Raw genomic sequence first — 18100 nt, forward strand, 5'->3', positions numbered from 1 at the left:
TCAAAGCTTCTAATTCCCCATGGGGATCGATCGAGCTGGCGTATACACCAACAGTTTACTATGGGAGTGGTCGGAACCGGCCGCCTGATTTACGTCTCAAAGTCTAATAAAGCCGCAGACTAGCAATTCCAACAGACTGGTAACCCATCTTTCTGGAATCGTTACCCGGATGAACTATCTATTTCTAGATCAAGACGTTCCTAACCGAGCCTTTCCCTAAAAGTTCCCCTGGTCCGAAGGGTTGCAGCCTTTGGATATCGGATTTTCATCCCATCTCCGCGGTTAAACGGGAAGACGCAAACGTTTCACGGGAGACCCGAATCATTCAATTGGGCATTGTGGCTAGAATTGCCTCGCTGGGTTTAATGCTACCAGTTGCGGCTGATAGACAGAGCAAAGCATGTGCCTCGTAGGGCATGATAGATGACATGGGTGGTAATCGAATCCTTCTAGAATTTCTTCTATCGTTCTTCTGGTGTCAATTCGTCATCAATTGGTGATTTCTGGCGTTGCGCCATGGCTAGTGTGTTGTGGTGTTGGTGTTGGTGCTGGTGTTGTTGGTAAGTCTAACATGTCGGGGCGACAGGGGCAACGGTTTGAGTGATGATGTATTGAGTAATTACCGAACAACATCGGAATATTGAATCAAAATGTCAAATTCCTATTACAATTAGTCCAGGCCAGGAATTCTATCGGTGCCTTTTGTAATTCATCCGGGATAGACTTTGCTTCTTCTAGTAGACAGACAACCATCATCCAAAGCCTAAGAGTTCTAGACCAATTCTTAGCGCTCTGACCACTAAACTCTATCGCACAGCCCGTGCGCATTCCTCATACCCATTGCGTACTTCTCATCACAGCGGACAGAAGCTAACAGCCGACAAGCATCGCGAAAGGTCAGTGGAACAAAGGAGAAAGAGAATATATTAAAGATATAGATTCTCGCCGCTCCAGATAGATCGACTTGAATCACCAAAAGCGGTAAAAGAGCGAGAAGAATACATTACTCTCTCTATTCAATGTCGCTTGCCAAGAGAAACAACGGTAATACACCACCAACCTTAACTCTATAGACACAAACTAACTTTGGCAAATAGGATGCTACGAATGCTGCAAAAGGCGTCTCAAGTGTGACAAGACAGAACCAGAATGTCTCAAGTGCCAAAAGAAGGGTATTTCCTGCTCTGGCCAGGGTCTCCGGTGTCGGTTTAGCAGCCACATGGCTACCACAGGAACACCCATGACTTTGACTTTTACTACCACAACGTCTTCTGCTGAACCAAGTCCTAATCAGCCTGAAAAGTCTTTTCGATGGGTTGAACCTGGAAAACGGGTTAGAAAGGATCGTGCGAGAAACGGTCAAGGGAGGAATAGTCCTACGACGTTGCAGCATACAGACTCGGCTTCTTCCGATGATGTTGCTTCACCATCATCTGATGACTCTTTCGACTCGAGTCCAGGGGCTGTTGTACCGTATGCCCATCGTATCACGATTCATCCAGCCCTCAACGCAGTGTCGAGTTCACAAACAAGAAAGATGTTTAGTCATTGTATGTTCCAACATATTTCCCAAGAATTCATTCTCTAACAAATACTAGTCTCTGAGATAATAGCCTCACACATGGTTGTCCTCGACTCAAACAGCAATGGATACAGAGACGTCATCCTACCACTAGCATGCCACGACGACAACCTCGCACAAGCTGTGTCTGTCGTGTCAGCGTTTCATCTAGGTCAGAAAGACCCCAGGTTACAACACGTCGCCGAAACAGGCCATCAAGCAATCGTCCAGAAACTACGGCGTGATTCTCTACAACTCAGCCCGGAACAGCTTTTCAATCCGTACATCCTGGCCACCATCTTGGTACTTCTCGTTGGAGAGACGATCACAGGAGCAGACAATTACACCTATCTTCTCGAGATGTTGAATTGTCTCACGTCGTATCCGGATTGGATAACGATGTTACCCCCAAGTTTGAAAGATTTTTTTCTTCAGCAGGTCAAGATGTAAGCAAACACGTTTCTACAGAGAAGGATTAAAACTGACTAGATTTTTCAAGGTTCCAACTCTTTGGTGTCCCTCTAGCCAACGAATCCAAAGGCCTACAAGTCCTCACCGGCCCAGAAGCATACCTAGACTTCATGGCCTATCCCGAACTGCCCCCAGACTCAGAACATCTACCCAACATCGAAGTGATCCGCTCCGCCATTTTCGACGCCTGCAGCATCTACCGTCGCCGCGCCGAATCATCCCTCTCTGATGAAGAATCCATCCATCTCGTCGAGCAGCTTCGCCAAAAGGTGCTCAACTTGGACGCGTCTATCAAAGGCGTTCACGCGCTGGTGTGGACGTACTTTGTAGCAGCGGCAGAGAGTATCTTACCAGAGCACAGGGAGTTTTTCTCGACTAGAATGTCGGATTTGTATAGTGTGACAAGTTTCGGAAGTATTCCTGTTGCTGTGAAAGCGTTGGAGACGATTTGGGGTATGCAGGGTCAAAGAAGATGGACTGAGATTGTCAGTAGCGATACACCGATTCTTATCATGTAGATGACATAAATATTATCCAAGAAATATGTCAGATTTACCATCATACTTTGAAAGCCAACCCAGCGAATGTCAGATTTACACTGTATACGTTTGGGTACAATGCCGATCCGTCAGACTCGCAGGATCCAATGAAAAGGCCCGGCGGCTCCGAAATCATGATCTCATCGACGATCTCATGTCTTGCCAAGAAAGTGCGGACTCTAGGTCAATGTGACATGAATCTTCGATCATGCGTTGTAATTTATGTACGTCAGCTTGATGGGATAAACAAGAGAGAAAGGTGGTGAGTAAGTGAGTTTATTGAAATTTCAGTGTCGCAGGATTCGTGTATGTCTAAAGGCCACATGTATCTGCGCCGTCAATCTAGTTCAAGTCCACCCATCCATCCATCCATTCATTCAGTCTGAGGTATCGATATATCAAAAGTTCCAAATCCATCCCCATCATCTCATCTTGTCCTTCATTCCAATTTCGAAAGATTACATGAAATCCACAGCTTTGTTTGCGCCACTGCTATAATAGAATCAGCACCAGGCTGAACCCCGTCTCCGTCGCAATAAAATAACTGTTTTGACTGTGTTTGTTGTTGTTCAAGCGGGACACTGGAGAGATGCCGTTTCTCCAGCTTTCGAATCCATCCTTGATATATTCTGACAATATTTGGAACAGTGTTTGTGGTTGTCGAGAAGAGTCTGTATGATCTCTATCTCGCTACTCAAATGGTGAATCTTGGATCTGAGTAGTTCGTTTTCTGTTTCGTAATTTTGATCATGACTTGTATTTGTCGTTTGATTCGGGTTTTTCTTAGCCATGATGATTGACTGGTAATAATTGCATATGATATGGGTAGATATATGCCGTCTGTTGTTTTTGTCTCTTTTTATAACCAGAGTGTACGGATAGACATGAAAGAGAGAAAGTAGCGTAAATTAAATAAAGATATGGCAGAAGAAAAAGGGTACATGTGATGCGGTATTAATAAGTACTGCCAACAAAGGTGGTCATCGAATAATCATCAATACATACTGCATCTAACAATAGCACGATGGTAAAAACTAAAAAACACTGCAATGCAGAATATTCCCATGCTTTAGGTTTATTCTTCACCGAAAGTCGAGCATCAGAATGGTGTCATTAGTGTGTAATCAATCCACTTCTATAATTTGCCGTGAGTAAGTGACCTTCTAGTCGCGTGTCAAATAAAACTAAGCCTCTTGTAAGTAACAATGATTGGTCCCTTATGCCATTATTTAAATTCCAGGTTTTTTTTTCAAGGCATTGAGATCCGAAATTGATCGGCCGAGTCATTCTTTACCCAAACTTGGGTAGTTTCTCTATTGCTCATCAAACCAAGTTACCCCATCTTGAGATACACGACCCATGTCTCGATTCGCGGCAGGCAATTCATACCCACCCAATCCTTCTAAAGAGAAACGTAGCACCGCTAGCCAAACCCGTAATGCCGGTAAATATAATCAACGAACCATATCCCGTTCCGTATCCCCCAGCTGCTTGACCTTGGAACGGCATTCCCTTGATCAACGCCCCACTGAGTGGTCCAGATACTAGATTCCCGATCCCTCGTCCTGCAGATAAAACACCCAATACCATGGCCGGATCAAATGATCTTCCAGTGCTGCTATCTCCAACAGAAGTCGATACCATTTGCATGATTCCAGTCCACGCGGTTGTGTAAGAACCTGCAAAAATCCCATACGCCACGCAGAAGATGTACAGAACAGGCAAATTCGTCGAAAATCCCCAGAGAAGAAATGTGCTGAGTGCTGTTCCGGTCGCAGATATCATGAAGCAATTCGTGACATGTAGACGATCTGTGAGGGCACCCATAGCCACACAGCCAAATACCGAGGCAACGTTGATCAACAAAACCGTCAAAGCTGAAGCAAATGTCCCAGCCCCAAGAGCTGTGCGGGCATACGACGGAAGATAAATCCCGGGCAGAAAGAATCCCAACGCTTGAGTAATGTTGGCGAGTTGATGAAGCATAAAGTTGCGTTTTATCGCAAACCCCAGCTTAAGAGGATTAATATGTCTCGTAGCAGAGTACGGAAGACGCGGCTTGATGAAATACGCCAATGGCAACGTTAGCACAAAAAGAGAAACAGACCATATTCTCAACGTGGTGCGGAAGCCATAGTCGTTGAGAAACTTTTCAAAGAGTAATGGTAACGCAAAGCCAGCGAGTCCAGTGCCTGACCACATGACTCCAAACGCAAAGCCTTTTTTCTTAGCGAACCACTGGTCCATATACAACAGACACGGGCAGTAGGATATCGAACCACCTATAGCGTAGAGTATTCCTTGTGTGAGGATGAGATGTGTGGTGTTTTGCGAAAAGGAACTCAGCGCGAGGGCGATGCACATGATGAAGAGTCCTATCATTGGAGACCAACGGCTTTCTTTCGGGTAGAGACGTTGAAGGGTCATTACAAAGGGAAGGCCCAGATACATTATTCCCTGGATATGGTAAGTGGGTGTCTGATAGTATGGTTCGAGGGACATACCATTGCACAGGTACCAATCACAGCAATAGCTGATGATCCTTCAAAAGGTGCATTGGTACTGTAGTAATCCTGAAAGACGCCAAAGGCAAACGGAAAGCCTGGACCTGTATCAGTGCCTATGTATCAACAAACATATTTATGAACTTAACTCACCCCAAGTAAGCGCTTCAACCATAAATGAAGCAGCAAGGAAGAACCAAGCATCTTTGCCACCATCTACAGGCGGTAGTGAAGAGAATTCATGGGTACTCGTGAGATCCAGATCTTCAGTTTGTGAGGATCCTTCTTCACGAGCTCGCAACTCAATTGATGTTTGACTCATGATTGATCATATCAATTGCCTACTGTTCTATTTTCTGAGCGAGGAGTAATTTCTTTTATGGTACATGCATTACGCCTTGGGTTGTCAGTTGCGCCCTTAATCCGACATCGGGTGGCTTTTAGAGTGGAGTCTTGACATTGATGCGAAGGTGAAAACTTTATCACTAGAAAGACCCTGTTTGCTCTTCTTCATGGAAATCCAAACTCCTTCCCAAATTCATAAAGTTTCTTCAGCTAATAGTATCATCGTGACATACAAGTTAGATACCAGTCGTCTTAGAACAAGACGTGTGGGAGATAACAATATTGATCTGTTAAAAGTAGTTATCTCTTCTCCTTTAGCTCACTAATATACCTTTTATACGGAGGGTATTTGGTATCCTAGTCTATCCAGATAAAACCCTTCAGTCTAAAGACATCAAGCAAGCTATCATGAAATGTCAAGACGCCGAGAGACCTGACAGCCGTCGTCAGGAGGCCATTAACCGTTATATAAGTAGAAAATGCAACGACCTTGCCAAGGTCGATAGCCTCCTGACGAAAGTTGTCAAGCCTCTCGGCGTTTTAGCATTTCTCGATGGCTTACTTTATGTTTAGACTGAAGGGTAGGGGAATCCGGGAAATCTAAGTGACAGCTTGATGTGATGGTCTATAAGTGCTGTTCTTAAGTTGCAAAAGGAAGAAGAAGAAGAAGAAGTGGACTGTTGAGCAGGTCGCAGTGTTTTTATATTGTGTGAATAAGTTTATTTCTTCGAGCCTCACCAAGGCGTGACACATACGGAACTTTATAATAGAGGCTACAACTTATAAGAGAAGCTTCTGTCGCGCTGTGGACGGCAGCAACTTCTTCCTCTTGCAACCTCGATCAGCTGGCAAGCCAACAAAGACATTCATCTACTCCAGTTTATGACATCACGAATCTCTCACGACAGGAGCACAGTTTGAAAGCCAATGACTTGATTTTTTATACCAAGCCATTGGTGTTGATCTTCTATGTCTATGACTTTTCAAACTATAATTTCAAGGCTCCGATCGCTGTCGCCACATGCCTTTCCAACTGGTCGAACTCGTCGTCATACGTGATCGTCACGTCAAGTTACTAGAGGCACTTGACATGCTAATAATCGTATACAACGACTAATTTAACCAGTCAGAAAGGCATGTAGTGGTGACCACGGGAGCCTTGAAATTATAGTTGGAAAAGCCATGGACGAAGAAGTCCGCCACCAAAGGCTCGTTACGAGAAATCAAGTAAACGCAGTCCATATACCACTTCTTACTTCCATCTCTCCAAGATCAGCTTCACCACCAGTGAGTCAATCACCCACGCCTTCTTACATCTACCGGCAACGTCTATTCGATAAATTAAATACATACAGTCTCTGATTCAGTGAGATTTGAAGATCAATTAAACACACTCAGTGAAACAAGGACACTTCCAAGGTCTTATCGCCTTCATTAAGTCATGGTGTTTATGCTGGAAGTATGAGACGAAATTAGTAGGTCATTTTATTCTGTTTAAACTATGGTCCTAAGACTACTTATTTTTGCACCCTTAGATTCAGTGGTAGCCGTCCGGGAATACGCATCATCCGGATATAAGACAATCCACTTGCGTCATGGCCAAAAACAAGCCTGCAGCCCACTTTGACTCTGATCTCAATCAACGACATCATCATCAATCAATCACTACAAGCGCTTACAACTTTACTCTTTTAATAAATAATATCATGCCCCGATCTCAATCCCCAAACTCTTTGGATCTAGAACTAAACTCCCTCTCCCCGACACCCTCAGATTCAGATCCGGATCTTCCGCTCACAATGTCTTCCTCTTCTTCATCTCCACAGCCTAAACCACGATGGCTAGATCCAAGACCATCAACATTATTTTCCCGGCTACCATCATCACGCATATTCCAACGCCTTAAAAATATCCTCCGACCACGTTTAACATGGCGCTATATTACTTTCTCGGTTATAGGCATTTATGTCGCTTACTGCTTCATCACATGGCAGCCTTTCTTTTCGTCGCGATTACCTGCATACTCTGGTCCTCATGACGTCGGAGCAATTGATCTCGAGATCCCACTTGACAAACCGAAACGTATATCCGACACTATCCTTAAAGAAACGGGAAAACCAGCATTCGAAGTCGAGACTGTTTTGTTTACTGTGTATTATCCCACCGTTAAGGGCGCTGCTTCGCGCGCTGCGTTGCATCCTTGGGTTCCGAAACCGATTGGTCTTACAGCAGAAGGCTACGCTCGCGCCGCAGGCGTAAACAACTTCATCATCCGTCCTATCTTTACTTTTGCGCTATGGCTTTTGGTCGGCAGTATTAAGATTCCCGCCAAGGTTGACACACCTATTCTCGATTCCGACGACAAGTTTCCCGTCATGATCTTTTCCCACGGCTCTGTGAGTTCGAGAACGGATTATACACACTACATAGGCGAATTAGCCAGTCGCGGACATGTCATCGCTGCGCTTGAACATCGCGACGGTAGCTGCCCCGGCACAATGGTCCAGATCAAGAATAAAAAGGATAGACCTGTATTCCTCATCAAGGAAAAGGACCTTCAGTCTAGTCGACCCATGAACGACACCATTCTCAAGCAAGAACAGTTAGCTGTTCGTACAGAAGAGATCCTCCAGGCTATTCGTGTTTTACAAGATGTCAACGAAGGCAAAGGCTCGAAAATCTTCACCTCCAGCTCTCGCCACGAAGGACAAAACCTCGACTCATGGTCTAACCGTCTCGACTTCAAACACCTCACCATAAACGGCCACTCATACGGCGCAACCGGAGCTCTCCAAGCCCTCAAGACCGCAAACACCACATCCGCCAACCCAGCCATCGGCGGTATCGCTCTTGACCCGGGTAAATCGAGCGGCCAACTCAACACCGAGATCCCGGTCCCTCTTCTCGTCGTACACTCCAACTCATGGTCCAAAACACACAGTATTTTCTACGGTCGCCCACACTTCGACACAGTCGCCGAAATTGTACGAGGTGTACGCGACAAAGTCGGCGCAGCGTGGTTCCTCACGAGCATTGGAACAGCGCATCCCAGCGTGACTGATGCGCCATTGCTACAACCGCTTCTCCTCAATTTCGCTACGGGCGCGACTGCGGATGTGCGCAAGGCTCTTGGGGAGTATGTTAAAGTGACGCTGGATTTCCTAGATTTTACAAAGAATGGGACCAAGGAAGGTGTGCTTGGTGAGGCTGTGACACATGAGAAGTATGGGGAGTGGGTGGATGGTAGGGAAGACGCGTTTCCCAAGGAGTATGCCAAGTACTGGGAGGTACATGTAAGTCCTCTCAAGAAGAGAGAACATAATGATTAGTAGCGTGTTTTTTGTATTATATGTATATAGCAATTTGGATCACAGCACATCAATCGCAGCATTTGACAAATATTCTGCCGCAGTCATCGGTGACCACCAACACATAGACTGTTCATATACCATGACTCTCATAACAGTATTATCGTATTACTAGGAATGCCTTTGTCGTCAAGCTTCCCTTCTGCTAATTTATATACAAGTCTATAGGTATGTGTAGCGTTGCCCGGTCATTACCCATGTACTCTCGTTTTCGCATGACTCTCATATTTATAAATCAAGACTCCAAGTCGGCCTGCCGTACATTACAGAAACGCCGCTGGACTGCTTCCATCTTCCCGATTGCGCCGGCTACTCAGAAACATGTCCACCATTGTTTTGCTACCCATCGCTTGGGCTCTCTGCTCTGCGTCTCTTGTTACTTCTCCTGGCTTCTCCAACATTGCTCGTGATCTAGTCGACAAGTAACTCTATCGGTGTCGTCCATTAATACTAGGGCTTGATCTAGTTGGGGAGCCTTGCCACCCAGGTGTGTGGGAGCGTCGTTTAGTCTCTTCCGGTGTCGAGTTCAGACGACCTAACGTGTTCATGGACCTCATTCGTTGCATTTCTCTTCTTCCTGTCTCCATCGAATCCCCTCGTGTAACACTTGGAAGCGAAGGTACTGCTCGCAAAGTGCTCCGACGGGGTATAGAGGGTGTTGTCTCTTTATCGGCCGTCTTCTCTTCGTAATTCGGTGCCAAGTTCTCGTCGTAGACGATACCAGCTTGGCGTGGTAGTCTTGTTGGGCTGTTGTCAGGAAATGCTTGGGCATTTCCATTTACGCTACCCAGAGGGCTTCGGTTTGGTGTGCATTTGGCTGTGACAGAGAGCTCTGGAGTAGAGCCCATTGAAGCCAGCTCTCTGAGGTGGCCCAGTGGTGGCAGGGCGCCGGTCTCTTGCTTGCGTCTAGGGGTCGTGGGACCTTCAAGTTTGGACACTTTCGAGCTCAACCAGGTCTTCCATTCCACTGAGCTGGCGGTGGATGCGTCGCGTTGGTGTTCGTTATCTGGTGAATAGATTGAGATCTCTGGTGATGGCCGGCGGGTGTACCTGCGATCTGGGGATTGCTCGAAAACGTTTGATCCTATAGCTGGAGGTATGGCTGATGGTACTGGGGTTGTGTCTTCCGCAGAAAAAGAATAAACGCTGTTAACGTCTGTGGCGTGATAGTCATTCTCTGAACCGGGGTTGCTGTATTGCCGGGCCGGTAGGTTCAAGGTCGATAGGGAATGAAGATATTGAGATCCCAATAAACCATTTACCTCTTCAGAAGAATTCATCTCCCGAAGTGCACGACGGTAGGGGCTTGGCGATCTTACCGACTGACGAAAAGGGCTCCCAAAAAAAGCAGAACTTCGATGACTGATGGTCTTGTGAGGATCAAGTTCATCGAGCAGCACAGTGCGCTCGTCGGAACTCGCTTTGTCGTCACTCCAATTACAGCCAGTATACCCTTGCCCAGGTGTCTCGGTCGCATAATTCGAGTCTTTGTCTGGGACTTCCGTGACCGAACTTGATATCGAAGACTGTCGCTCATGCTCATGGCCCTTGCAGTCGTCGTCAGGTCGAACGCGCCGAATGGTGGAATGAGCAGGCCATTGCTTGAAGTCATTCTCTTTGATGACGGAAAGACGCTGTCTTTCCTCAGTTCCTTGACTCGCGTCTGTCATCGAGTTCGTCCAGCTGGTGACACGGGACCTATCGTCAGAAACACAGTGATCACCGAAGCTCTCCACGCTGCCTTTGCGAGACCTGAGCTTTTTATTCGAAGGTACATCGTGCAACGAAGGAACGTGTGCTGTCACCTGGAACATAGATGCCTCTTCCATTGCCTCGGTGCCCCCAACATGCAGACAGCTCTCTACATCAGAATCCCTCTCTGTCGCGCATGGGTCGTGTTCCTGCTGTTCAGAGTCCTCGCTCTTTCCTTTACCGAAAAGACCTCGTAACTTTGACCTCAAGCCATGTGAGACTTTGCGTGCCGTGTTTCGGATCACATGTTGCTTGGAAATGGCGCTGTTGGTGGAAAACGTTGTAAATGCGGTCGAAGTGTTGCTAGTATTGCGCAGGGATTTGCGAAGGGTTGTAGAGCGTTGGCTCTCTCTGGTCTTTGGTCGCGATAGCGTAGATTCCTTCTGCTTCGCCTCTTCCTCTTGTATCTGTTGGAACCTCTCTCTGGCGAGTCGGAGTGCCGCGTCGCTGACTTCAATGTGACTCGCACGGGAAGCCGCCGTCTTTCGTCTGCTTCGGAGGAAACTCATAGATGTGGCGGCTCGGAGCGCCGCTGATTTAGGTCGCGCATCTTTCAGCTGGTGCTGCTGCTGCTGCTCATCGCCACTCGCGGGCGGCAGCGGCGAAGAGCGTGGGCGCAGGTCTGAAGCGTGCGAGGAAGCCATCATGGATCGAGATTTTCTGACCTTTTGGCGGGATGAAGAAAAAACAACATCGTCTTGATTGTTGTGGCACTGGTCGTCGGGTGGCTGCAGGGTCTCTAGGTAACGTCGTGTAAGGGGGACGTTTTTTGCTTTTTCGTCAGCCCGATCCTGGGCTCGATAATAGGATAAGACCGCAGCAAGATTAGCGTCTCGTTCAGCTTTTACAGGGTCAATAGATTCCAACTCCCGAATGGCACTTCGGGCAACAGATGCGGTCGATTTGCTCCGGCTGAGCGGGCGGCGCGCCGTGTTTCGAGAGCTGTTGCGGCGAAGCATCTTGAGGTTGTAATTTAGGTGTAAAAGGAAGAGTAATGCCCAGGTGACGGCACCATTGCAGATAAGAGCGTGAACACATGGCAGAAGGAAGGAAGGAACAGATACCTTTCGTAGGAAGAAGAAGGAAGGGGAAGAGGAAGGAACTACCTCAGCAAAGTAGGAGAAAGGTTGGCCTCAAGTCTCAGGGTACAAAAATAAGTAGTCTAAGAAGCATGGCCTAAATATCATAAACTCATCTAATAATTTCGTCTCTTATGCCTTCAATGGCCAATTTTCTCGGCTCCATGATAGCTACTTACGAGAGTAAAACAGTAGGAGTTGATCGCCGCCATGATGAACCAGTAGGCAACGCAGGTAACACACGAGGACAGAAAGCGGTAGTTGTGGGGATAAACAGTAATGATGAGGGCTAGCATGGACTCCAAAAAGAAGAGAACGGATCGATGCTCAGATGACGATGGCACCAGAAATGAGTGAGTGAGAGCATTGAAGGTCTCCGGGTATGAGAAAAGCTGCGCTGGAAGCCTAAGAGACGAAAATAGTAGGTTAGCTTATGCGACTTAGAGTACATCAATAAACAACCTCAAAGTCTGGTCTAACTTAGGCCAACCTTCTGCTGCCCGCCTGGTAGGGTTGACATACCTAGGATGAATTGACAAATGCGATGAATGAGTGTTGTGGGAAGAAACAGGTAGCGTAAGCAGGCGAGGGAACTATTGTAAGTGAGCAGGAAACCGTGGAGCAAGAGGTGACTACAAGGACATACATGGAACACATTAACAATCACGAGCAAGCTGAAAAAATTGCGCTGAGAATAAGAGATTTATTGTAATAATGAGCAATGCCTAAATGCAGTTTGCTCTCATAAACTAACCCATGCAATGGCGCGCGATGACAACTGGTCATCATAAAAAGCAAGCGCCAACATCAATATCATGTACCCAAACTAAAGCCAATGCCATCCGTAATCCCAACAAACATATGCATAACCATTACACCATGATAAGATTATGATCTTACATGTTGAGCTCCTTGATGAACTGCTCGAGCTCCTCATCGACGAGCTCGTGGATCTTCTTGGAGAACTTCTCGGCCTTGGAGCCAAGCTCCTTAGCGCCAGTGGTCAGCTTGCCAGAGACAACCTCGACCTCATGCTCAACGGCGTGCTTGATGTCCTCGACGCGGGAAGAAGGAGCAGCCTTGTTGACCTTGTAGCTACCAGCCTCAACAATCTTCTTGTAGTCGCTGCAGCCACCACCGTTCCAGGCGAGCAGGTTGGGGGTGTCGGAGGGAATGTCGGTAAGAGCGTTCTCGGTGGCAACGGAGATGAGGTTCTCCTTGAGCTTCTTGGGGGTGATGGAAGCAAGAGCGTACTCGGAGTCCTCAGCGGGCTGGAGAGAGAGGTAGTAGGCCAGGAGACCAGCAATGTGGGGAGAGGCCATAGAGGTACCAGAGATGGTGTTGACGGCGTACTTGCTGCCGACCCAGGTGGACATGATGTTCAGACCAGGGGCGAAGATGTCAGTGCACTTTCCGTAGTTGGAGAAGTAGGCACGGCTGTCATCAAGGGCAGAGGCACCGACAGTGACGGGCTCAGAAGCGGCAGCGGGAGAGTAGTTGCAGGCATCGGCATTGTCGTTGCCAGCAGCGACGGCAAAGTGAACACCAGTGCGGACAGCAGCGTTGACGGCAGCATCGAGAGCCTGTGTCTTGCCACCACCAAGGGACATGTTGGCGACAGAGCCCTTGAAGCCCTTGCGCTTACCATCCTTGGCCTTCTTCTTCTGCTCGAGATGGCTGGTGGCAGCAAACTCGACACCCTTGACAACGTCGGACATGGATCCGGAGCCGTTAGATCGGAGGACCTTGACAGCGTAGACGTGGGCCTTCTTGGCAACACCGTACTTCTTACCGGCGACAGTACCGGAACAGTGAGTACCGTGACCGTTGCCATCCTCGTCGGCGTCGCCGGAAGGAATGGTCTTGCCCCATTTGGCACGACCCTCAAAGTCAACGTGGTCGATGTTGGTACCAGTGTCGACGATGTAGGCATCAACACCCTCACCACCATCGGAAGAGTAGAGGTACTTGTTGAAGGTACCGAAGTTGAGGGTGTTACGGTGGGAGACACGAGCAAGACCCCAAGGAGCTGATCGCTCGGTCTCGCCGTCGCACTTGTCCTCAGTGATCATGTCCTTGGAGACAGGGACCATGGTGTGGACAAGAGTGTCGCGCTCGATGTACTCGACCTGGATGGATAGTTAGCTTGTGATGATTCATGAGGCATAAAAGAGGTACTTACGTCAGGGTGGTTTCGGACCTTCTCGATCATGGACTCGTCAAAGTGGCCGGCGTAGCCCTTGAAGGCCTCACCAATGTCAAAGGTGTGCTTCAAGCCAGAGAATGTCTTGTCTGTGAAGGGAATGGAGGATCGCTTTCGCAGCTCCAGGCGCTCAGACTCGCCGTTGGTGTGGGTGTCCTGAACCCACATGTGGTGGTTGGAGGCAGCACGATCATCGACATTGTCCTTGAACTTGATGATGTACGAGTCTGGGATGGTCTCGGCTTCGATGGAGCTGAGGATGGGAGCGGCCTTGTCGTGGACGGTGCCGACGCTGAAAGAGGCAGCGCTGGCGACAGCGGCCACGGAGAGAGTGAGAGCGGACTTCATGATGACGAAACGCGCAAAGCTCGGAAATTGTGTCTACCTGCGACTCAAAGACAAAAACAAATGGACCAAGTGATGTCCTCGACCGTCTGTATTAATAAAATCAGACAAGATCGATGTTGTAAAGGATGGAGAAGGTGATGATGGATATGGATGGGATGATGAAAGGAAGAAGAAGTGATGGCGGCAGGACCTGGGGTAGATAAGCAATCGCAAGCTGCGTGCGACAGCTCCAGTTGCCTCAGCGGGCCTGGGGGAGGGCAGGAGGGTGTGACGCATCCATCGCTAGGATGGGCGATAACACAGTGGCTGAGCCCCTAATTCGGTTTAGCGGATGTTCTACAGAGCCAATGGCCGTCACCGAGGCAATGCGATAACGGCATATCGTGCCTGAGGTACATGTGAGCTATCATGACAGTCCGTGTCAAGGTTTAGAGACACACGGTACCTTTGAATGCAAGGCCGAGGCGGTTTCTAATCCGGCTGTCTGAACCTGAGGAATGGTCATGATGGATGTGATTCATTGGAAGATCTCTAGAAAACGAACCGAAAGCAATCTGCACTCGTTACGAGTGTCTTTCTCCTATTGTTTACCGCCATTTTGATGCTTCCGAGGTCAACTGATGGTAGATGATTGCCTCACCTTGTTGACGGCTGATAACCCGGTCGTGTTTGTCCGCCTCGCCTCGAGTCATGGTCATGGCTCATGGATGACATTCTACAGGGAGCGATGGCAACCACTGAACTCAAATTGTTGAGCCTGGTGTCTGTCTACCTATTTACGCTGATGCCTCTGTGATGAAAGCTTGTGGGGACTCTGTTGCAAACAAATATCTTGTAGGCAAACCATCATCCAGTCTGCTGGATACAGAGAGATGCTTGTTTCCCAAGGCTGATGGCGATCCATTACAGCTACTCAGCCGTGTTCGCGTACAGTACATCATGGCTGCGCAAGCTAAGAAACACTGTACTTCCTCTAGCCGATCGAAGTATCTTGATAGCGCAGTGTCAATATCCACCCAGACAGCTAGAGCTTCAACAAGGTACGGTACCTTCCAGTTTGCGGTGCCTGCAGCCAAAAGCAGGTGTAGCTTTACCCAGTGCAAGAAAGCAAAATGCGGGGAGGGATTTGGCTCCGATTGGTCCCCACTGACCTAATCCGCCTGATCCATCAAGTCAGACGACGTCCCTGGCACGTGCCTGCCCATGTCTCAACTAAAACTGAAGCGCTGTTCGCTCCAAGCCAACGCCGACAGCGCCTCATCCCCCAGTCCGTTCCTGGGGGTCAAGAGTGACATTTTGACTCGGGGAGGTTGTTCCTTGGAAAGACAATACGCGACAGGGAAGACGTCATGATTCGGTGAGCAATATGCATTGCCAGTTCACTCCGTATTTCAGCATATCCATTCAAAACATGATGTGCCAATATGGAACATGATGGCCAGTGCACTTTATCATGCACTGAGCTCCAAGCCCGGCAGCCCGGATGAGGTACATAGCGCGTCTGCATTCTGAAGTCCCTGAAGCTAGCCCTGGAGAGCTCTCCACTTCCAAGCAACTCAGATGCCATGACTATCCCGTCAGATAACGCCATTCAACACCGCTTTGGCTCATCATTCCAGGCAGAATTCAACAGATGCAGTCTAATGGTCTATCAATTCGTATCCGCTTGATAAGCTGATACTGACGCCGATACTGATACTGATACCGATACCGATACTTGCCTTTTTGAGATAACGATAAGCGGACCTCGGAACTTCTGTTGTTTCAACACATTCAAGGATCCGCGTCACAGGACATCCGTAGGTAAACAAAGCTAGGTGCTGATAGTGCTCAAAGGTGCTCAAGCCGTCAAGGTTCCCGTTTGACAAGAGCGCATCACGACTTGACCTTCTTTAGCCGGCTTTAGTCTCTGCCCTCAAGGGAATAGACGAGCAATTAAATGTAGTTAGTTGTCTTATTTTCCTAGTAATCATTAAGTATAGTCTTGCTTTGACAAGTCACGAATAAACCACTTGGACAATGCATTTCCTATGCGAGACAAATCATCATTACACGTATGCAGTACATTTCGGTTAATAAAAAACTCCGCCTTTTGCCTGGTATTGTATTTGAGAAATATTGGTTCATTTTACGATGCGTAATCGCGAAATCTTGCAGGTCATAATGATGTTGAGTACACACGGGGAGCTCCGCGAAGTTGAGCCTTTCCGACGCCTCAGGCGACACAGATCAAGTGAACGGAAGGCTGTCCAACTTACGAAGAAAATACTTGGGGCAATGCCAGAGTGGCACATATTGAAACGATAGTATTTAGAGTAATTTAAGCTTTAATATATTATTACTACGATTAACATGCTTGTTTCACTCAACTTCAGATTCCCATATCATATTTGTTGGATCTACCCTGCACTAGAATCGCGACGTCATTAAGACACGGCGTGTTCGCTAAAAACACGCGTGTCTTGAGAGTACCATGTTGGAAATAGCAACGTTAAATCGGGTATCCTTATTACCGGCCAGCTATATTCTTAATGGCTTCTTCCTTTGCTATCTCTCACCTGTGTATAGCTGTACTGGATGTCCATTCTTACGGTTAGGCGGTGCCGTCAGCCAGTCCCTTACCTTCAGACTCGCAATCATACCAAGTAATGGCTTTTACTTTTTCGCATCAAGCAAAAGACGATGCACCTTCTTCTGATGGCGATATGGACAGTAACATACAAGTATGTACCCTTGGAATCTGGTGTGGCAAGGCTGAATTGGTGGTGAGGAACGAGTACATAGAAGGCGTTGAGAATCTCCCATACGGAGGGCACAGGGATTGGAGGCCTTTGACGCAAAGAGGATGGCGAGAGAAAAATTGAAGCTGTAAGGTCGAGGAGGATTCACATACTTGTAGTAGAGAGGTCTGAAATAGCTGGTCTCATGAGGCATTTGAGCATTAGCTGTTCAATAGTTCTGGTATTGTACCCACGATTCGACAGTCTCGCCCACATGCAGGGGTATAACTCAGCTAGCCACAGCACTATTGAGATGGATCTGATGCTCATAAGTCCAGCTGAACTGCTCGGCTAACCGTTACTGTTCATAAAAAATGTTTTATTGTGTTCTCGCTCAGGTCTCGACCGATTATGATACATAAAAACTTGTATAAGAGGACAATAAGATGTGGTCCAGCTCGCCACGGCGCTGTGAAGATGCATCGAATTGCTTGCAAGTTCAGCTGAACCACACGGGCTAACCGTGACTATTCACAGACGACATGTTCTAGCCGATGCTATTGCTTTGGTCTCGACCGATTTGCAAGATATGGAAATGTATATAAGAGGACAAGAAGATGCTCTCCTGGATGTAGTAGCAGCAGCAACAAAGCTCAGTTATCACCTCATTTGACTACAAGCTACCACAAACACCTCTCTACTCATTTCATCCACTATACAACTTATCATCACAATGCCTTATCCCCGCCATGACTTCGATATCGAGGTGAACTGGGAGCCAAAGCAAGAGTCCCCACTGATGTGGTTCGACAAGAACGGCGACTTCTACAAAAAGACCGGTATCTTTATGGCTTCCGTTGAGCGAAATGACTGGGCCTACTGGTACAAGTACGAAATTAAAATCCATACCGACGATCCTTATGCGTACACCTTCTACGATGAGGAGGGCGACAGCTACGACTTGACGGTACACTTGCCAAAGTTTAGCGCGAGTACGCACGATGTCAATTATAATTCGAACAAGCCCAAGATTGTCAGAGTTGTTGGAAAGGCCATCTGAGAAAGGACAAGGCGTGGTAATGAGGTTATGAGATTGAAGACAAGGGGTCTGGTGTGTTGGAATAAGCATATGTGATGGCTTTCATTGTTGTCCGCTGGTGGTCTGTAGCTGCTGTAGAAGTTCTGCTTAGAGACTACTGGTCAGTGTGTG

General features: G+C 47.7%; 6 protein-coding genes across 6 annotated transcripts; 3 read left to right on the forward strand and 3 right to left on the reverse strand.

Moving 5' to 3' along the window:
• Positions 1-1019: 1019 nt before the first annotated feature.
• Positions 1020-2550, forward strand: FSST1_002943 (uncharacterized protein; the record flags this gene model as incomplete). Its single annotated transcript, XM_083228977.1, has 4 exons — positions 1020-1044; positions 1098-1550; positions 1599-2007; positions 2061-2550. 4 exons carry the CDS (start codon positions 1020-1022, stop codon positions 2548-2550), a joined length of 1377 nt encoding a protein of 458 aa, XP_083086373.1.
• A 1404-nt stretch (positions 2551-3954) lies between these two features.
• On the reverse strand, positions 3955-5397 carry FSST1_002944 (major facilitator superfamily domain-containing protein; the record flags this gene model as incomplete). The annotated part of the gene is made up of 3 exons (XM_083228978.1): positions 3955-5028; positions 5076-5173; positions 5229-5397. The coding sequence occupies 3 exons, from the start codon at positions 5395-5397 to the stop codon at positions 3955-3957; spliced, it is 1341 nt and encodes a 446-aa protein (XP_083086374.1).
• Positions 5398-7219: 1822 nt separating this feature from the next.
• Positions 7220-8749, forward strand: FSST1_002945 (platelet-activating factor acetylhydrolase; the record flags this gene model as incomplete). Its single annotated transcript, XM_083228979.1, has 1 exon — positions 7220-8749. The coding sequence occupies one exon, from the start codon at positions 7220-7222 to the stop codon at positions 8747-8749; it is 1530 nt and encodes a 509-aa protein (XP_083086375.1).
• A 467-nt stretch (positions 8750-9216) lies between these two features.
• Positions 9217-11499, reverse strand: FSST1_002946 (uncharacterized protein; the record flags this gene model as incomplete). Its single annotated transcript, XM_083228980.1, has 1 exon — positions 9217-11499. The coding sequence occupies one exon, from the start codon at positions 11497-11499 to the stop codon at positions 9217-9219; it is 2283 nt and encodes a 760-aa protein (XP_083086376.1).
• A 1016-nt stretch (positions 11500-12515) lies between these two features.
• FSST1_002947 (S8 family peptidase) lies at positions 12516-14170 on the reverse strand (the record flags this gene model as incomplete). The annotated part of the gene is made up of 2 exons (XM_083228981.1): positions 12516-13748; positions 13802-14170. 2 exons carry the CDS (start codon positions 14168-14170, stop codon positions 12516-12518), a joined length of 1602 nt encoding a protein of 533 aa, XP_083086377.1.
• Positions 14171-17623: 3453 nt separating this feature from the next.
• FSST1_002948 (uncharacterized protein) lies at positions 17624-17950 on the forward strand (the record flags this gene model as incomplete). Its single annotated transcript, XM_083228982.1, has 1 exon — positions 17624-17950. One exon carries the CDS (start codon positions 17624-17626, stop codon positions 17948-17950), a length of 327 nt encoding a protein of 108 aa, XP_083086378.1.
• Positions 17951-18100: the final 150 nt, after the last annotated feature.

This window comes from Fusarium sambucinum, chromosome I, assembly GCF_050947815.1.
Source record: "Fusarium sambucinum isolate potato_lamoka chromosome I, whole genome shotgun sequence".
Classification (NCBI taxonomy): domain Eukaryota; kingdom Fungi; phylum Ascomycota; class Sordariomycetes; order Hypocreales; family Nectriaceae; genus Fusarium; species Fusarium sambucinum.